At 42.9% G+C, this 20370-nt stretch overlaps 2 protein-coding genes across 2 annotated transcripts; both read right to left on the bottom strand.

Annotated features, from left to right (window-relative positions):
• Positions 1-388: 388 nt before the first annotated feature.
• On the bottom strand, positions 389-1433 carry LOC141641338 (uncharacterized). Its single transcript, XM_074450005.1, has 2 exons — positions 515-1433; positions 389-426 (listed from the first exon to the last, which is right to left on the bottom strand). The coding sequence occupies exons 1-2, from the start codon at positions 1431-1433 to the stop codon at positions 389-391; spliced, it is 957 nt and encodes a 318-aa protein (XP_074306106.1).
• Positions 1434-3096: 1663 nt separating this feature from the next.
• On the bottom strand, positions 3097-6078 carry LOC141641337 (uncharacterized). The gene has a single exon (XM_074450004.1). The coding sequence runs from the start codon at positions 6076-6078 to the stop codon at positions 3097-3099; it is 2982 nt and encodes a 993-aa protein (XP_074306105.1).
• Positions 6079-20370: the final 14292 nt, after the last annotated feature.

Here is a 20370-nt window from a genome sequence, read left to right as displayed (position 1 = left end):
TAAGACGAAGATTATTATTATTATTGTCACTATTATTATCCGACCAAAAATGCGTATATATATATTATTATATAGATCATGCCTTTAAAATATAATTTAATCGTACGTATTTTTATAAAGATGAGCCTTTATATAATACGATTGTAAAAATCGTATTTGACATAAAATTAATTAAATAGAATAATTCAAAAATATGAAATAAATAAATCAAACGGTTTAATAAATTTTAAACGTCCAAATAGGAAATTCGCGGGTGTTACAACTAGGATATAACAATGCCCTCCTGTTCCAGGAGGGTTTACTTTTCCGATGATGTCGATTCCCCAGGTTGAGAAAGGCCAAGGTGACGTCATGGTGTATAGAATAGAAGGTGGTACATGTTGAATATTCACAAATATTTGGCAATTGTGACAATGCCGGACATATCTGCGACAATTTGTTTCCATTGTTGTCCAATAGTATCCTAACCTCATGATCTTCCGAACTAGCATGTGGGAGTTCATATGCGGCCCACATTCCCCGTAGTGGACTTCTTCCATGACCTTTTTGGACGTTGTCTTGTCGACGCATCGCAACAGGACACCCTGTGCTGTCTTCTTATACAATTGTCCATTGTTAGTTTTAATGAATTGGGCGGATAACATTCGCAATGCACGCTTTCCACGTGTATCGAGGTCTGCAGGGTATTCTCCTGCTTCTTTGAATCTCACAATGGATGCATACCAAGGTTCGGCTTCGCTTTCCTCTCCATCATCGACAGCATTTATATAAGCTGGTGAAGACCTTCGTTCGACACACAATGGCATGCTATCCATATGATCAGGGATGTTTATCAACGCTGCCAGTTTTGACAGTGCGTCAGCGAACTGATTTTCCTCCCTTGGGAGGTACACGTATCGCACCTCTTCGAAGAGTTTTTCTAGCTCTTCTATCTTAGCCTGGTAGGGTGCCAGGCTGCTACTTTTGATCTTCCATGACCTCGTCACTTGATTAATGACCAAGGAGGAATCCCCGTGTACTGTCAACTTCATGACTCCTAACTTGTTAGCGCTCTGCAAACCAAGTAGGCATGCTTCATATTCCGCGGCGTTATTTGTGACGGCGAAGTCCAATTTGATCGAAACTGGTACGTGCTCTCCTCTCGGTGAAATGATAAGGACACCTATTCCGCATCCCATGTTATTCGAAGCCCCATCGAAATATAGATCCCATACATCATCTTCGACATGGACAATATCCTCATCTGGGAACGACCAAGTGTCAACAATGTCAGTTTCTTCGACGGGATTATCGGCCATGAAATTGGCAATGACCTTTCCTTTTATCGCTTTCAGCGGCACATATTTGAGATCGAATTCCGATAGCATGAGGGTCCATCTTGACATTCTGCCGTTTAGCACCGGCTTTTTAAACAAGTACTTGATGGGGTCCATTCTGGAATATATACTCACACTGTAGCTGAGCATATAGTGACGTAGCTTCTTCGTTGCCCAGACTAAAGCTAGGCATGTCTTTTCTAATGCTGTATACTTTGATTCATACTCCAAGAACTTTTTACTAAGGTAGTAAATTGCTCTTTCTTCTTTGTCAACGGTTTGTGCCATCATTGCTCCCATCGCGGTATCTGTAACTGTTAAATACAGTGATAGAGGCAAGCGCTCAAAGCGGATCGAGAACTGGCGGAGAAGATAACACTTCCTTTATCTTATCAAACGCGGCTGGGCATTGGTCATCCCACATAATATGCTCCCCAACTTTCAATTTCTTAAAAATTGGTTCGCAGATCATAGTTAATTTTGAGACGAAACGGCTTATGTATTGCACTCGGCCTAAGAAATCTCGAATTTCTTTCTCGGTTTTAGGATGGAGTATTTCCATAATGTCTTTAATCTTTGATGGGTCGATTTCGATGCCACGGCGGCTAACGATATGACCCTAAAGCTTGCCAGAGGTGACCCCGAACGCGCACTTCTGTGGGTTTAATCTCATATTATACTTTCTCAACCTCTCGAAGAATTTTCGTAATGCCATCAAATGGTTATTACGTTCCTTCGATTTTACGATCATGTCATCGACGTAGACCTCTACTTCCTTATGGATCATATCATGCAACAACGTCGTTGTTGTTCTCTGGTAAGTCACGCCTGCATTTATTAATCCAAACGGCATCACTGTGTAACAATAAGTGCCCCATGATGTTGTGAAAGCAGTCTTGTGCATATCTTCCTCGGCCATTTTTATCTGGTTGTAACCGGCGTACCCATCCATAAAGGATAATAATGCATGGTTAGCGGTATTGTCAACCAAGATGTCAATGTGAGGTAACGGAAAGTCGTCCTTTGGACTAGCCTTATTTAGATCACGAAAATCAACACAGACCCGAACCTTTCCGTCTTTCTTTGGGACCGGCACCACATTAGCTATCCAATCTGAGTATTCCGATACTTTGATGAACCCGCCTTGAATCGTTTATCAATCTCTTCTTTGACTTTCAAAGACCACTCGGTACGCATTCTACGTGGCTTCGCTTTATGGTTTGAACCTGGCTTGATCGGAATCTTGTGCTCTGCAATTTCCCTATCAATACCCGGCATATCTTTGTAGGACCAAGCAAATACATCTCGGAATTCATTCAACAATTCAACAAACCCCTTCCTTTCTGCGGGATCTAAGGTTGTTCCTATCTTAAGCTCCTGAGGCTCTAAGGTAGTCCCCACATTAACAACTTCGGTATCTTCGATTACCGAGCTTCTTTAGTCGTATTCTTCCAACCCTTTTACTAACTGGGGAGGCGGTTCCACCTCCTCCTCTTCTTCTTCCACCTGTCTATCCTCGACCTCATTCTCAACGTTATTAAAACAATCAATTGAATCGCAATATAAATGAGATAAGTCGTAAGCAAACTGATTCATCTTATTATTGATTTGAAACTGCGCAAATTGCGTTAACATTTGGGCCAACTGATCAGAGGTCAGTGGCGAGATAGGAGCAGTATTCGGGACAGGCCCCGGAATACCAAAGCACTAGGGAAGGTACGGGAAAAGGAAAAATCGGGGAAGGGGTATCTTCGACACACCTAAAACCCTAGACTTAGCCTTAGGACTTATGTCGACTCGACTCGGACTCAGACTCAGACTCAGAATCGTCATCAGGCTTGAACATTTGCCCTTCTCCAATGGTCATCTTGAAAAGCGAACCCTTGTTGTCGGTCCATTTCATGGTTTTCGGCCATCCAGATGTATTCCTCTGAGGATCTACATCAGTAATGAGGGTAGATGGATCGAAACGATCACTCCTTACGATCATGTTTACCAAGACTTCGTTTGGTATTTCCGGCTTCTTTTCCTCTCCGAAGAGGAGACCCATAGCTTTCCCATCTTCGATCGGAACAGACTCCTTCTTTATTGTAGCTACTGCCATAATGTCTTCGGGAATATAGAAACAATCACGGAATACTTCGATTCCGGGGACCAGCTTGTTGGCCTTTGAGTTGAACAGTGGTTCGGGGAAGTCTAAACTCGGCATTTCCTCCCCGGCTTTCACAAAGTGGTCGTTTAGAGTTAGCAAGTACGACCCCATCTTGATGTCTCGGTCTTCGATCGAGACTTTTTTTCTCAGGGAGTCTTCTTCAGTTGGCTCATACCCAAGCCCGTATCTTGTCCCCTTAGGCACTGGCGACTTCAATTGAAATGCGTTTTCCCTTCGGGGGTACATGGAGTACCCGAAGTACTTTCCGGTCTTGAAGATTGTTTTACAAACACGGCTTCCCGTATATAAGTCCATATTCGGTGCCTCGAAAGTGGACTCAATTGCGTTTACTACCTCGAAACCACAAGACTCCAAGGCGGTATTATCAGTTTGCACTTCGGAAGTAACATCTCCTCCCGTCACAATTATAGGAGTAGCATCGATGGTCACTACCCCTCCCTTGAGAGGGATTTTAATCTTGCGATGGAGGGTAGAAGACACGGCTCCAGCTGTGTGAATCCATGGTCTCCCGAGCAAAATGTTGAAAGATGAGGCAACATCTATCACTTGGAAATTGACCTTGCGCTCCACCTTTCCCACATTCACGCTTAAAGTGACGAGTCCGGACACTCGACGCATTGTGCCATCAAAAGCCCGAACCATTTGCGTAGTGGGTGCGAAGTCGCTTTTCTCGAGTCCCAAAATGAAAGCGGTCTGTAGTGGGAGAACATTAACTGCAGACCCGTCGTCGACAAGGGTCATTGGGAGTCGCTTATGACGGCATTCTACCGTGATGTACATAGCGAGACAATGTTGTGGCCCAAATGAGAGCAGGTCTTCATCAGAAAAAGTTACGGCATTAGTGAGCCGAGGTTGGTTTTGAGCAACAAATGAGACCACGTCATCTGGAGTAGTGTGCGGTGACACGGTCATATTCATTAAGGCTTGAAGCAGAGCTTGTCGGTGTTCAAACGAGCTCAACATTAGTTCCCAGATGGAGACATCTGCCTTAGTCTTTTGTAACTGCTTGATGAGGGAGGCCTCTGAGGTCGACCCTTCACCAAGAGCCCGGACTGAGGTGGCCTCCTTGGTGGGTGTCTTACTTGGACTGTCTCCAAAGATAGAGACATCGTTTGCCTTCTCGACACGATAGGGACGTCCCGATCGAGTCAAATGATTAGATTCGAGGACATCTTTCCTCAATTTAGAAATTTCTTCCTGAGTTCGGGGAATAATCGCACCTTCGGTGAGATAGATATCGTCTTCATCGTCAGCCCAGACCCCATTAATTTCATTCTTGCTTCGGAGAATGTATGGTGTGCAATCGATAGCAAAATCCCCAATTCGAACTTCGTTCTTAGCTTGAGGGATATACTCAGAGCAGCTTACATAGACCTTCCCCACGAAAAACCCAGTGAGACGGCAGATGGGTAGGATTAAGTGAGATACATCGGTATTGTCTTTGACGAATACTGCATTGGCATGGTCGCCAAAAGGATTGTTCAGGTTGTTAGGTCGGACTGTGGGGATGGGGAGCGACCCATTCTCGATCATGTCTTGGATTTCATGTTTAAGACGGTAACAATTTTCGGTATCATGACCCTTTCCTTGATGATAGGTATAGTAGGCGTTGGGCTTATACCATTTACCCTGTCGATCCGCAGGCGGGTCCGGAGTTGGACCAATTGGGTTCAGTTTCCCTTGGGCCGAGAGCCTTTGGAGGGCGTATGCATAGGTACACCCGATGTCAGTGAATGCTCTTGGCCCATGGCGTTGCGATCCCTTAGGAGCTCCTCCCAAAAGACCGATGGCTTGGATATGATTGGCAGAACTGGATGCCTTAGCTTTGGAAGAGGAGGCACCCTGATACCCTTTTGGCTTTTCAGCCTCAGCAGAACGAACGTCGTCCTCAATTTTTCTTCCGACTCGAATAAGGTCCTTGAATGAGCCGAAATGTTGATATTTGATAGCGTCACGGTAGACAGGTCGAAGATTTTTGATGAACTTATCTACCATTTCAGTCTCCTCTGGCCTTTTGGCCAACTTCACGCTTTCAGCGCGCCAGCGGTTGAGGAATTCAGTAAATCCCTCCTTATCCTTCGTGTCATCACCGAGTGTGCGCACAGTAGTCTGAATCTCAGCATTATCAGCAAAGTGTTTGCAGAACTCCACCGCTATATCTTCGAAAGTGGGGAAATTCTTAAGCTTAAGGCTGTAGAACCACGCCTTCGGGTGTTCTCCTAGGGATTGAGCAAAAATGTGGGGCAACATCTCAGCAGGTACCCCTTTCAACGCAAGGTACTCCTTGTAGGAACGGATATGTTGCAATGGATCTTCCGTCCCTTTGAACTTTGGGATATCAGTTAGGACAAAATTGGTTGGTAGCTTGTCCTGGACCGGCATGTACCCTCTGGCATTCTCATAATGCACATTTTCCCCTCGGGATAGCTTCAACTGTTCCTCTATTAGTCGGAACCTCTTTTCGAATTCAGTTTCCGGGGGCTGTGGTATGGGAGCTTCCACCGCGATCTTGGCTTCCACAGCCGTCAAGCGTTCCATCATTGCGACCAAAGTGTCGTTAATCTGCTTCAGTGCCTCTGCGGTAGTCATACTTCTTGTTTGTAGTGGCCTTTCTACAATAAAATCCCGAGCGAGTATCAGTTATCGAATCAAAATCCCCTGCACGAGCAGGACTTGACTCATAACAACATGACGGACTCCATGCGACTCGATATTGGGCTTAGACCCAGAGAGCGAGCAATTGGGCCCCCTCGGTTTGGGTCATACACGACTAGGGACGGTTTTTCAAACCTAAAAACTGGCTATAACTTGACATGGATCCTACGAACGAACTATTCTGGCTCGTTGGAACGGGTCCTAACTGTGATACACACGTGGCTTAGGTTTTAGACTCAACGTGATCATAAATCCGACATAACAGACCCGTGTTCAAACCAGACATGGCTCTCGGGATTTGTGACAAACGCCCTAGGTGGCCTAGTGGGGACGTTTTGGTGGTCTGACTTGGACCAAATGGTCGACTTTCATGACTCAGACCCAAAGATCGGTTTAGGTGACTCACTTGACAAGTGTTCTAACCAAACAAAGGCTCACTCGAGCCTAAGGGTGGACTAGCTCGCCTATATCGAGCAAGCAAAAGCCCAACTCGACTAACCCGACCCCACTGACTCAAACTCTATTCTAGGTTTGGGTTGGACCTGGGATACAGTTCATCGAAATTTGAAATCGAGAAGGATTGAATTGATTTTTAAAATGGGCAGCACTTCGGCTTGAAAGAAGGTTCAAAATTTCGAAATAGAGGGCCGAAATTTTCGAAAAGAAATGGACTTGAAAAAGAATCAAATTTTCGAAAGAAAAAGAAGATGGATTTGAAAATGCTATTTTGAAAACATGACCCGGGATTCACATAGCATGTAATCATTCGCATTTTAGGGATGCAATGCATGAACTAGACTCTTCTAAGTCTCGGTCAGTCCTCTAAAATGGGTCTATGCCAGTGAAACCGCTTTGTCGGGGAGTCCACATACCGTCATATGCCCGTAGCAATATGCCTCGTATGCAGCTGCCTACCTCCACGGAATTACCTCGATACTTAAATCGGACATAGTGGACATCAATATCCTCCCTTGGAATTAACCCAAGAGATTCTTTGGCCCGCCTAAAGTCTCGGGGGTTTATGCATGATTAACATAAAAAAATGTGACAACAATCCTAATAGCCATCTTACACTTTTCAAGTTTCATTGTCCCCAGCGGAGTCGCCAAATTGTGGACCATGGAAAAACGCTCCACTCAAATGCTTTTTCAAAACATTTTTAATTTTAAAAGAGTCGCCACTAAATTTTTAAATGGAATTTAGAAACCAATTTTAGAGATTTGAATTCGTGTGACTTTACGTGTTAGGAAGTTAATTTAATTTCATTAAAACAACACCCAACCCCGCCCGTTGCAATAACGGTCTCTACTAGGTGAAAGATGGCTATTTCGGAAAGATATCACATGCGTATGCAACCATTGAATTTAAATCCTATCATGCGAATTTCATTCTAAGTCGTTTAAAATGCATTTAACTTCGTCGAAGTGGTTTAGCATGCGAGGTTCATTGATTAAACTAGAAAAAAACACATCCAAAGAGAGGGATAGGAAGGCTTACGCTTAGCATAAGATGTATTAACAAACATTAGTGGTTAGCTCATACATACAATATAAATTATAAATAAAGTAAATTAAAATCTAAAACATAAACTAATTAAACTAAGGATTAATCAAACAAAGTCAAACAAGGAAGCAAATTAAAACACAAAACCTGGACAAACCCGTACACTGCACGGATCTAAAATTTTCGAGATAAGTCAGAATTGACCCGTGCACTGCGCGGATTTTGAATTAATACATTGCTAATTGCAAAATAAATACTAAATCAATGCAATAAATTACGAAAATCTACCTAAATTAAAATTACAAATTATAGGTCTGGAAAATCATAACAAATCGATTTTTATATGGTTAAAAATAAATACACATAAATTAAATAAACTCGATTTATTAAATTGCCTTATTCCAACACGAGGATATGTAAATGAGACGGGGTGTACGACCGACCGATATGGCGGATTTCTTTCCCATCTCAAGTCAACGCGGGTGCCGGAATGGTACTTTAACTCATACTCAAACTATTCTAGTTTCGATATTAGTTAGACGATGTTAGACAATGGTTAGTAAATAAACAATAAAAAAACGAAATAAAAAGGAGAGAAGGGAGTTTTAATGCACCCTCAACCTACATGTATCATTGACACCGTCTTGGGTCGTAATCGATCGTAGATTTTATCTCGAGGGGCCGTCGTCGACGAAGACAATTGAAATTGAATTTTGAAATCACGAAACAAACACGTTCAAAAGGCAGACTTGAGCAGCGATTTTCAATCGCTCACCACGACTTCGTTTCTCAACGATTTTTCAAACCGAAAGATGTTTTGGAAACTGGAAAGACTGAATTTTGTGAATATGGAAACAAACCAGAAGTTTTAATGGGATTTGTGCACGAGAATCAAGGCCAAAGACCACGACAGAAACTCAAAAACACGATTTGTGTCCCTGTTTTCGAGCGGCTGTCACGGCTTTAGTTTAGGGTTTTTTTGGACGATTGATGGTTGTTACTTGCAGTATGATGTGGGGAGAAGTTAGAAGAATGAATGTATGGTGAAGGGGGGGTATTTATAAGGAGTTTCGAAGGGTAGAAGTAGGGCAACAAGCAGTCGGGCCTGTTTCGCATAGCTGCTGTCCATCAGCTAATTCGTGGGGTTTTTAGGGTTTGTATGGGGGTTTTCTTGGTGGTTAAGCTAAGGTAATATGGGTAGGATACTAGGGTATGGTTTAGGGTTAATGGGCACGGGTTTGGTAGCTGTTTGGAGCGGGTTTTTGGCTCGGGTTTGAGCACGCAAAACGGGGGGGGGGCTGCTTGTGTTGCGGGCTGTTTGTGGAGTATTTGGGATGGGAATTGGATGGGTTTTGTGGTGTTCTAGGTGCTGGGTTGTTGTGGGTAATGTGCAGCATGGGTTGGTGGTGATGGGTTGCGGGTTTGGACCAAGTTTGAGTCGGTTTAGAAGGGCTTTCGATGGACTATACAAACACGGGTAAAGGAAGGAATTGGGCTGTGTTGGGGAGTGTTTAGGACGAGATTTGGGTGTGGATATGGGGGTTCGAACTGGGGTTGAATGGGTAGAGGCCTAGGTTGGTTAGTGTACTCGAGATTCGTGCCAACTTGTAAAGAAAACGGGCTCAAAAACCGAGCTAAAATCGAGCTCCAAAATGCGTGGTTGAAACGAGTTTTAAATTTTCAAATTCGATTTTTCAAATAAACCAATTAACACATTAAAATAAATGATTTTTCAAATCAAAAAATATATTTTATTTTCAATAAAATAAATTTAAGAAAATAAATTCAAATTAAAATAATAAAATGAATTCACTTAAAAAAGCTTTAATTTAAATATCATTTAAATTAATAAAATACTCCGTCGACAACGCTCATTCCACATCGTAAAACGAACCCAAATAATGACAATGACAACTAATAAATACATGCGTCCTATCATCATCGGGTGTTTGTCGGGTTTTCTATAAATTCCAATATCGACAGATATGGGTATCTACAAGTAGGTCAATGAACCCTTGTTTCTCTATGGGATATAAGGTAGTTCCTATCTTAAGCTCATGTGGTTCTAAGGTGTGTAACACCCCCATACTCCAAGTGCCTTACCAGGACCACTTAAGGTATGAGAACGCTACCATCTCGGTTACCCGAGGCAATATAATCAAATGGATAATAACGAAACGTACTTTAATAGCAATAAAGTTTAAAGTGATACAACCAACTCCGAAACTGATAAAGGAAATACAAAGGTTCTCAAAATCCAAACAACTGAAAGCAACTAGTTCGAGACACAGCGGAAGACTCTAGACCACGTGATGACTCCATCCCAACTATCCCTCGCATAAGCCATCATACTTGCTCAACAGCTTCTCACCATCCTCAAATGGATCACCACAGTTTTTTAAACAATTAACGGGGTCAGTACTGATTACACAAAACAACAGCTGCAACAAAACGATAATAGAATCAAACAATCCCCAAACTCCATCTCATCCCACACACCTGACTACACATTAAAGTGTGTAGTCCTGCCAGAGTACCCATCGCAACAAGTACTCCTCGCCGCCAGTAGGGGACCGCAGCCGTTCCCACCTAAGCCCCGCTCATCTCCTTTGAGCGATAAACCCATGTTCATTAATGTGCACATCCCTTCTGTGGCGGGTGCCACAGAAGGCGAATCAAGGGCGTGAAGCCAATCCCGCAAGTGACTCCACTCAGCCAGGGGCACACCCCGAAGATCACAGACAATTATACAAAAATTATCGTATACAAACAACAATTACCAAAATCAATGCCAATACGATAAAGAATTAACAAAAACAACAACAATCACCAACAATGCTATGTAACCAATACTGACTAGGGAAACCCTACTTGAAATAACAATCACCACAGATGATCTAGCAGCTAATCAGAAAGTCTCCTCTACGAATCCTCCTCTTATAACATGCATACATACAATTACCACCACAACCATACAAATCACCCAAAACCCCCAACAATACCCAATTAGGGTTTTAAAGAAGCTCAACGAAACACAACATAAATTATACAAGGAACTTACCCCTGACACGACGATCACAACGGTGTAAACAACAAGATGATCCGACGAACTTAGCTTAGAGATTTGCCAACAATGCGAGAGACGCAAAGCACGTAACCTCTAATCGTCTTTTGAAATGTTTAGGATGTTGAAAAGATGTTTAAGAAATAATAGCAAACCCTTTTATATTAATCTCGCATTATTAACAAAACCCGTCAAACTTAGCCCGTAAAACACACTTACCCAATCAAGTTCCCAACTTACTCGATCGAGTGGCCCTTACTCGATCGAGTTCCCAACTTACTCGATCGAGTACCCTACAGGCAGTCTACTGTTTTGCGTCAAAAACTACTTGCTCGACAGAGTAAGCCCCACTCGATAAAGTACCCATAGACGTAGAAAACCGTAGTATTACAGTCTTCCCTCCTTAAAAAGAAATTCGTCCCCGAAGTTCCAACCCATAAACAAAAACAAAACATACTAACTTCCTCCCAACACAACATGACCAAAACTCAAAACAAAACTCAAAACCACCTCCCAAAACAACACTCAACTCGAGTCAAGAGAACTACTAACTGTACTAAAACCAACATAAGACATACAAAAACTCTATACGACCATCTCCTACCCCCCTAAAAGAAACATGGTTATGTCCCCGTAACCACACATATCTGATCAAAAGGAGACGAATACCGCTCCCTCATAGCCTCCTCCGCCTCCCAAGTAGCCTCCTCAACCTCATGATTAGACCAAAGAACCTTAAGCAACACCGTTTCCCCATGTCTAGTTTTCCTAACCTTTCGATCAAAAATCTGTTTCGGCACCTCAAGATAAGACAAGGACTCATCCAGCTCGATGTTCTCTACATCTAACACATGTGAAGGATCACTCACATACTTCCGCAACTGAGACACATGAAACACATTATGCACTCTATCCAAAGCAGCTGGTAAAGCTAACCGATAAGCAACCTCACCCACACGATCCAAATCTCATATGGTCCCATAAACTTCTGACTCAGCTTCCCTTTCTTACCGAATCTCATGACCCCACGCATAGGAGACACTTTAAAAAGAACCTTGTCCCCAACCTGAAACTCTATGTCATGACGATGTAAATCTGCATAACTCTTTTGTCGATCCTGGGACGCTTTCATCTTCTTTCTGATCAGCTTAACCTGTTCAACCATCTCCTGTACCATCTCTGGCCCTAAGACCACTGCCTCAACTCTATCATCCCGGCAAATCGGACTCCTACATCTCCTCCCATATAAAGCCTCAAACGGTGCCATGCCTATACTCGTGTGATAGCTGTTGTTATAAGAAAACTTAATTAGGTCCAAACGCTGCTCCCAGCTACCACCAAAATCCATAACACAAGCTCGTAACATATCCTCTAAAGTCTTGATGGTCCTCTCTGTCTGGCCATCTGTCGCAGGATGAAATGCAGTACTCATCTTTAAGGTAGTTCCCATCAATTTCTGCAACTCTTTCCAAAACCGTGATATGAACCTCGCATCTCTATCGGACACTATATCCTTAGGCACACCCTGCAAATGAACCACATGCTTCCTATAAGCCAAAGCTAACTGTATCTTAGTCCAATTATCTTTCATCGGCACAAAGTGAGCTGACTTGGTCAGACGATCCACTATAACCCATATCATGTTATTACCCTGTTGACTCCTCGACAAACCAACTATAAAATCCATAGAAATGGACTCCCACTTCCACTCAGGTACCTCAAGAGACCGAATCTTACCTTGTGGTCATCGCTGCTCCCCTTTAACTCTCTGACATGTCAAACAACGAGCCACAAAATCAGCTGTTTCCTTCTTCATCCCAGGCCACCAGAAAGTCTTCTTCAAATCTTTATATAACTTATCACCGCCTGGATGTACCGAGTATGATGTGCAATGAGCCTCTGTCATGATCATCTTTTTCAACTCCTCATCACTAGGAACACACCATCTCCCATCGAATCCCACACTGCCATCTGTATGAATAGAGAATCTAGACACTATCTCTTTCTCTACTCCAGCTCTCCACTCCTCAATCTTAGGATCCAACGCATGTTTCCTGTGAATATCATCATAAAGGTCTGGCTCCACTGTCAAATCCCCTATAGCATCCCCTTTCTGTATCATATGTATCCCCATCTTCCCCACCTCATCTCTCAACCTCATCAAGACATAGATGTGCATAGAGAATGCACACTCTTCCTGCTCAAGGCATCTGCAATCACATTAGCCTTCCCTTCATGGTATATAATATCCATGTCATATTCCTCAATCAGCTTCATCCACCTCCTCTGTCTCATGTCCAACTTCTTTTGAGTGAAGATGTACTTGAGACTCTTGTGATCTGAAAACATCTTAAAGGTCGCCCCATAAAGATAGTGCCTCCAAATCTTGAGAGCAAACACAACCGCACCCAACTCTAGATCATGTGTCGGATAGTTCTCCTCATAAGGCTTCAATTGCCTAGAAGCATAGGCAATCACTTTTCCGTTCTGCATCAACACACAACCCAGCCCATTCTTTGAAGCATTAGTGTACACTTCAAAGTTCTCACTCCCTTCAGGTAATGCTAAGATTGGAGCTGTAATCAAACGCTCCTTTAATGTTTGGAAAGCCGTCTCGCAACTTTCATCCCAACGAAACATGTTTTCCTTCCTCATCAAAGCTGTCATCGGTCTGGCTATCTTGGAAAAATCTTTCACGAACCGTCGATAGTACCCTGCCAAACCCAAGAAACTCCTAATCTCAGTCACATTCTTCGGTGCTTCCCACCGAGTAACTACTTCTATCTTTGCAGGATCCACAGCAACACCCTTCTTTGAAATCACTTGCCCTAGAAAAGCAACCTCCTCTAACCAGAACTCATACTTAGACAACTTTGCATACAGCTGATTGTCTCGCAAAGTCTGCAACAATATCCTCGGATGCTCCTCATGCTCCTCCTTAGTCTTAGAAAAGACTAGGATATCATCGATAAAGACCACAACAAACCGATCCAAGAACTAACTGAAGACCCGGTTCATCAAATCCATAAACACTTTTGGTGCATTAGACAACCCAAACGGCATCACAACATACTCATAGTGACCATACCTCGATGTAAAAGTTGTCTTTGGTATGTCCTCCTCCCGAATCTTCACTTGATGATAACCCGACCTCAAATTAATCTTAGAAAAGACTGCTGAACCGTTCAACTGATCAAACAAATCATCTAACCTCGGTAAAGGATACTTGTTCTTCAGTGTAACTCTGTTCAGCTCTTTATAATCGATGCATAACCTCAAACTTCCATCTTTCTTTTTCACAAACAAGACTGGTGCTCCCCACGGTGATACACTAGGTCTAATGTATCCCTTCTCAATCAGATCATCCAGCTGTTTCTTCAGCTCTTCCAACTCCTTAGGACCCATGCGGTACGGTGCCTTAGAGATTGGCCTCGTCCCCGATTTCAAGTCAACACTGAAATCTATCTCCCTCTTCGGTGGTAAACCCGGTATCTCATCTGGAAAGACATCTGGAAACTCTCCCACCAGAGGTATCTGCTCAACAGCCGAACCCTCCATACTATGGTCTCTCACATGGCATAAGATCAACGGACACCCCTTCCTCAGATAAGACTTCAAGGTCACTACTCCAATGAACTTAATTTTGGATTTGACAACAAACCCACTATAAGACACACTAATCCCCTTAGGACCTCTAAAAGAAACCCTCTTCTGATGACAATCTATCTTAGCCATATACTTACCCAACTAGTCCATAACAACTATCATCTCAAAACCCTCCAAAGGAAACTCTAACAAGTCCACTGGTAGGTCAACCTGCCCAACTATCATAGACACACCTCTATATAACCGCCCACAAGATACAGACTCACCCGACGATATAAAAACACCTTCTTTTACCGACTCATACTCACTCAAACCCAAAAGCTTAGCATGACTCGATGATACAAACGACTGTAACGCTCCTGAATCAAACAAAACAAAGGTAAAGACTCGATTAACAAGAAAAGTACCCAAGATAATGTGAGCATCATTCTCTGCTGCTTTCTTCTCCATCATGAACAGCTTACCACTGGTCTTCTTCCCACCTCCCTGGACAGTACTAGCTGAGGTAGACGGCTTAGCAGCTGACCCCTGGTTGTTGTTGTTCGTCACCGGTCTCTAATATGAATTACCGCCATTGCGGTTAGCCCCACCACTGTTGTTACTCTGACCACCCTGGTTATTCCACGGCCCAGCCGGCCTGTTACTAGCATAACTCTGCGATGGACCCTGAGATAAACTTCCCTGTGACGGTCTCTGGAAACCCCCACTCACAGCACTGGTACACTTATGCCTCTTGTGGCCCATACCGCCACAGTTAAAACAAGACAAACCCCAACTGCTGCTACTACCAACACGGCCACGCCCGTAAGAAGCTCCAGCGCTAAACCCCGAGCCTGAAGAGTACGCTCTCACCTGGTTATGGCCGCCCCTCTTGTAACTATACTGACCACTACCCTCACTCTCAGCCTTCCTCTTCTCAGAAACTCTCTCTCTCGGTTCTCCTTGGTCATCTCTACCAACCTCTCCGCTATCTCGGCACGCTCATATACCTCCTTAACATCTGTAAGGACCCCTACCGGCAACTTCTCCATGATCTTGGGTCTCAACCCCTTCTCAAATCTCAACGCCAAGTTCTCTTGGCTCAGCCCCAAGTCCTATGCGTACCTAGATTTCTCATTGAACTTGTGGTAGTACTCAGCAACTGTCATGTTAGAAGTCATCTTAAAATCATCAAACTCCTCTCTCAGCTTGCTAAGCACATGCTCTGGTACAAACTCTCGCCTCATAGCTTTCTTAAACTAATCCCAAGGTATAGAAGGTAAACCCTTTTTCATATACAAGTCCAAAGCGCTCACCTTAACCTTATCCCACCTCTCTCCAGCTGCTTCCCTAAAATAGAATGCAGCCTATTCCACTCGAAGCTCCTCAGGGCAATGAATCAGATTGAGTATGTTTTCCATCTCTCTATGCCAATTATCCAGCAAAATTCGTGCCCTAGTTCCCATGTACTCCTTAGGATTAAACCTCGTTATATGTATACTTATTTTGGAGTGATCTGGCCCCGCCTCTTTATCTTTTCCCACTTTCTTCAAAGCCTCGGTAAGAGCATCTTGGTGCTCCAACATCTTAACAATCTCGTCCACACTCATGTTTTCGGCCCTAGCATACAACGCGTTTCTTTTCGGCGGCATCTTGGAACTATATAAGAAAAGGTAAACATGAACACGCATCCCATACCTCAAAACACGAAAACGAAATGTACAGTACCTACTCGATCGAGTTCCACAACCTACTCGATCAAGATGAGGCCACTCAATCGAGTTGCCCACTTCCTCGATCGAGTGCCTCGACTCCATAACCTGACCAGAAAGCACCCAAAAACGTACTCAATCGAGCTAACTTCCCACTCGATCGAGTTGACCCCACTCGATCAAGTGCTCTATCCTACTTGATCGAATGCCCAAAAACAGACTACTGCCCAGAAACGGAAAACCACTAAGTCGACCGAGTTACACCTACTCGATCGAGTGCCCCCCACTCGATCGAGTCATGCAGACTCGTATACTACCCGCATGTTCAATCTCACACTTCTAACTATCTATACTTTTATGCAAAACGACAAACAAATATATATATATATATATATATATATATATATATATATATATATACAATATCTATTTATATACACAAATAACAGTAACTTCCCTTCCTTGTTTCTAATATACCATGTTATAAATCAACTATCATGCCATTCATAGATTCAATCAACGACATATATAACCATATCATCATCATCCTTCACTAAACATCTCATATCCTCCACATGCATGCATCCACTGATTCATACAACCCATTACTATATAGATACATAACACACAAGGTAAACACATAGCGATCCCGACTCACATCCCATGGTGACCGGTTCAAAGTTGTAGGGCGAGTTCGCGACTTTAGGACGTCTCCCAAGTCTTTGCATTAGCTCCAAACAACTCCTACCCGGGTTCATTTTAGTTTGACTCCCTATGTTCATTAAGTTCATTGGTTACAGGTTTCAAGATCGTCGCTCTGATATCACTTTGTAATACCCCCATACTCCAAGTGCCTTACCAGGACCACTTATAGTATGAGAACGCTACAATCTCGGTTACCCGAGGCAATGATAATCAAATAGACAATAACGAAATGTAATTTAATAGCAATAAAGTTTAAAGTGATACAACCAACTCCGAAACTGATAAAAGAAATACAAAGGTTCTCAAAATCCAAACAACTGAAAGCAATTAGTTCGAGACACAACGGAAGACTCTAGACTACGTGATGACTCCATCCCAGCTATCCCTCGCGTAAGCCATCACACCTGCTCAACAACGTCTCACCACCCCCGAATGGATCACCACAGGTTTTTAAACAATTAACGGGGTCAGTACTGATTACATAAAACAACAGCTGCAACAAAACAATAATACAATCAAAAAATCCCCAAACTCCATCTCATCCCACACACCTGACTACACACTGAAGTGTGTAGTCCTGCCAAAGTACCCATCACAACAAGTACTCCTCGCCGCCAGTAGGGGACCGCAGTCGTTCCCACCTAAGCGCCGCTCATCTCCTTCGAGCGATAAACCCATATTCATTAATGTGCACATCCCTTTCGTGGCGGGTTCCACAGAAGACGAATTAAGGGCGTGAAGCCACTCCCGCAAGTGACTCCACTCAGCCAGGGACGCATCCCGAAGATCACACACAGTTATACAACAATCACCTTATACAAACAACAATTACCAAAACCAATGCCAATACGATAAAGAATTAACAACAACAACAACAACAATCACCAACAATGCTATGTAACCAATACTGAGTAGGGAAACCCTACCTGAAATAGCAATCACCATAGACGATCTAGCAGCTAATCAGAAAGTCTCCTCTACAAATCCTCCTCCTATAACATGCATACATACAATTACCACCACAACCATACAAATCACCCAAAACCCCCAACAATACCCAATTAGGGTTTTAAATAAAGAAGCTCAATGAAACACAACATAAATTATACAAGGAACCTACCCCTAACACGACGATCACAACGGTGTAAACAACAAGATGATCCGACGAACTTAGCTTAGGGATTTGCCAATAATGCGAGAGAAGCAAAGCACGTAACCTCTAATCGTCTCTTGAAATGTTTAGGATGTTGAAAAGATGTTTAAGAAATAATAACAAACCCTTTTATATTAATATCGCATTATTAACAAAACCCGTCAAACTTAGCCCGTAAAACACACTTACTCGATCGAATGGCCCTTACTCGAACGAGTTACCAACTTACTCGATGGATTACCCTATAGGAAGTCTACTGTTTTGCGTCAAAACTACTTGCTCGATAGAGTAAGCCCCACTTGATAGAGTACCCATAGACATAGAAAACCGTAGTATTACAAGGTGGTTCTCACTTGATAGTTTTGGTATCTTCGATCACCGAGTTTCTTTGGTCATATTCTTCTAACCCTTTAACCAATTTTAGAGGTGGTTCTATCTCTTCTTCTTCTTCTTCTTCTTCTTCTTCTTCTTCTTCTTCTTCTTCTTCTTCTTCTTCTTCTTCTTCTTCTTCAACCTGTTCGCCTTCGGTCTCATTCTCAATGTCATTACTAAAACAATTATTTTCAAAAATTGAATTGGAATGTAAATAAAACAAGTCGTAAGAAAACTGGTTCATCTAATTATTATTAATTTGAAATTGCGCGGAATGCGCTAACATTTGAGCCAACTGATCAGAGGTCAGTGGCGAGACAACAGGGGTACCCAAGACAAGCTACAGGATACCAGAATTAGAAAGGGGTGCATTGAAAGGAGAGACTTGGGAGGGGGTGGCTTCGACACCTAACTCCTTAGACTCAAACTTAGGACTCTTATCATACTCGGACTCAGACTTAGACTCAAAATCGGAATCGTTATCCAGGTTAAACATTTGTCCTTTTAAGGGCAGTATAACTTCTGGTCTATGATGCAGTAGTAATCTATATCTACCTTTGTTTTCTCCTCTAGGTAAGACATTATTCTTGCTGATCTAATCCACCATTGATGCCAAGCCTTGGTCACCTTGCTTACTTCCGTGGCATCCCAACCACAACGGGGCAATATGTATCCTACCATTAGGTCTTCTGAGGACCCAACCTTGTATGCGGGTGAGTTCTCGTCCGTGCCATTGAGGACTATGTATTTGGGAGGAATCTTGATGAACGCTAGATTGTTCGAGGTTACATTTTTCCTGTTTTCCTCTCTCTCTTACTGCAGCTTCATGAACCAGAATTGGGAGTATCTTTCCTTTATTACCCTGTTCGTCTCTTCGTCGATTCTTGTTGTCGGATTTTGGATTCCTAAGAAGTTCACGGTAGTAGTGAGTTTGCTATGGGCGTCTTTCATTGTTTGGTGTCTAAGATGACTCGAGATCGGCTTCCCAGTAGTGACATTTGTTTTAGCCTTTTGGAACTACTTAATGAGGAAAGCCTCTGAGGTCGACCCTTTATTAAGTGCCTCGACTACGGTAGGTTCTTTCGAAGATCCCCTATCTTGAACATTCTTGGCAATAGAGGCGGATTTAAGGACATCCTTTCTTGGTTTCAAGATTTCATCTTGGGTTCGTGGGATAATTGCCCCTTGGGTAAGGTAGATATCCTCTTCATTATCGTCCCAAATTCCATGGATTTCATTCCAATCCTGGAGAATATATCGTGTGCAGTTGATACCGCAATCCCCAAATCGAATTTCGTTCTTCAGGCTTGGGAGGTACTTTGAACAATCAATAAAAAAAATTTCTGCAAAGAAATTTTTGGGCCGATGGTGGTCTTGGACCGGAGGGTCATAACGGATATCCTCCAAGGGTTTCTGTCGACTTTTCGTGAGCTCGATTTGTTTCTCAAGTTCAAATATTTCCGATGGAGCAGTTATAGCTTTTTCCCCACTCATCTTTTCTGCAATAGTATCCAATCGAGCTATCATCAACTCCATAGTTTCACTCAGCTTAGTGACGCCAGCTTCTATTGCTTTCTTTCGGGTTTGAGGCGGCCTTTCTACAAGAAAAACCCCAAACTAATCAATACCTGAATTAAAAAATCTCCCTGCACAAACAAGGACTCAACTCACACACTTAACCTTTGACTCAGACTTGACTCAAAGACAGAACCAGATCCAGGAAATGAGCTAAGTCGCACACTTGTAAAGGGGTTACATGGGAGAAGGGTCTTGTAATACTACGGTTTTCTAAGTTGGTTACTCGGCCGAATATGGCTTACTCGGCCGAGTAAGTGTGTCGTGTGTTTCTGGACAGTTTACTGCCCAGGAATACTCGGTCGAGTATGGGAATACTCGACTGAGTAGAGGATACTCGGCCGAGTATACTCTATACTCGACCGAGTATACGGTCTGACGAGGTTTATTTCCGCGGTTTGGTTAAGGTGATTAGAGATTATATAAATTATGCTTTTACAGTTTCTAAATCATTTTACAAAAACCTAACGACCTTCATCTCTCTCTAATCACCCTAATTACTCACAAGGCTAATTGATCGATCGCAAGTCTACACTTCCGTCTTTTGTCTCGATTTC

This window comes from Silene latifolia, chromosome 2 (genome assembly GCF_048544455.1).
Source record: "Silene latifolia isolate original U9 population chromosome 2, ASM4854445v1, whole genome shotgun sequence".
In the NCBI taxonomy this organism is placed as follows: Eukaryota; Viridiplantae; Streptophyta; class Magnoliopsida; order Caryophyllales; family Caryophyllaceae; genus Silene; species Silene latifolia.
This window is presented reverse-complemented; position numbering and strand designations above follow the sequence as displayed.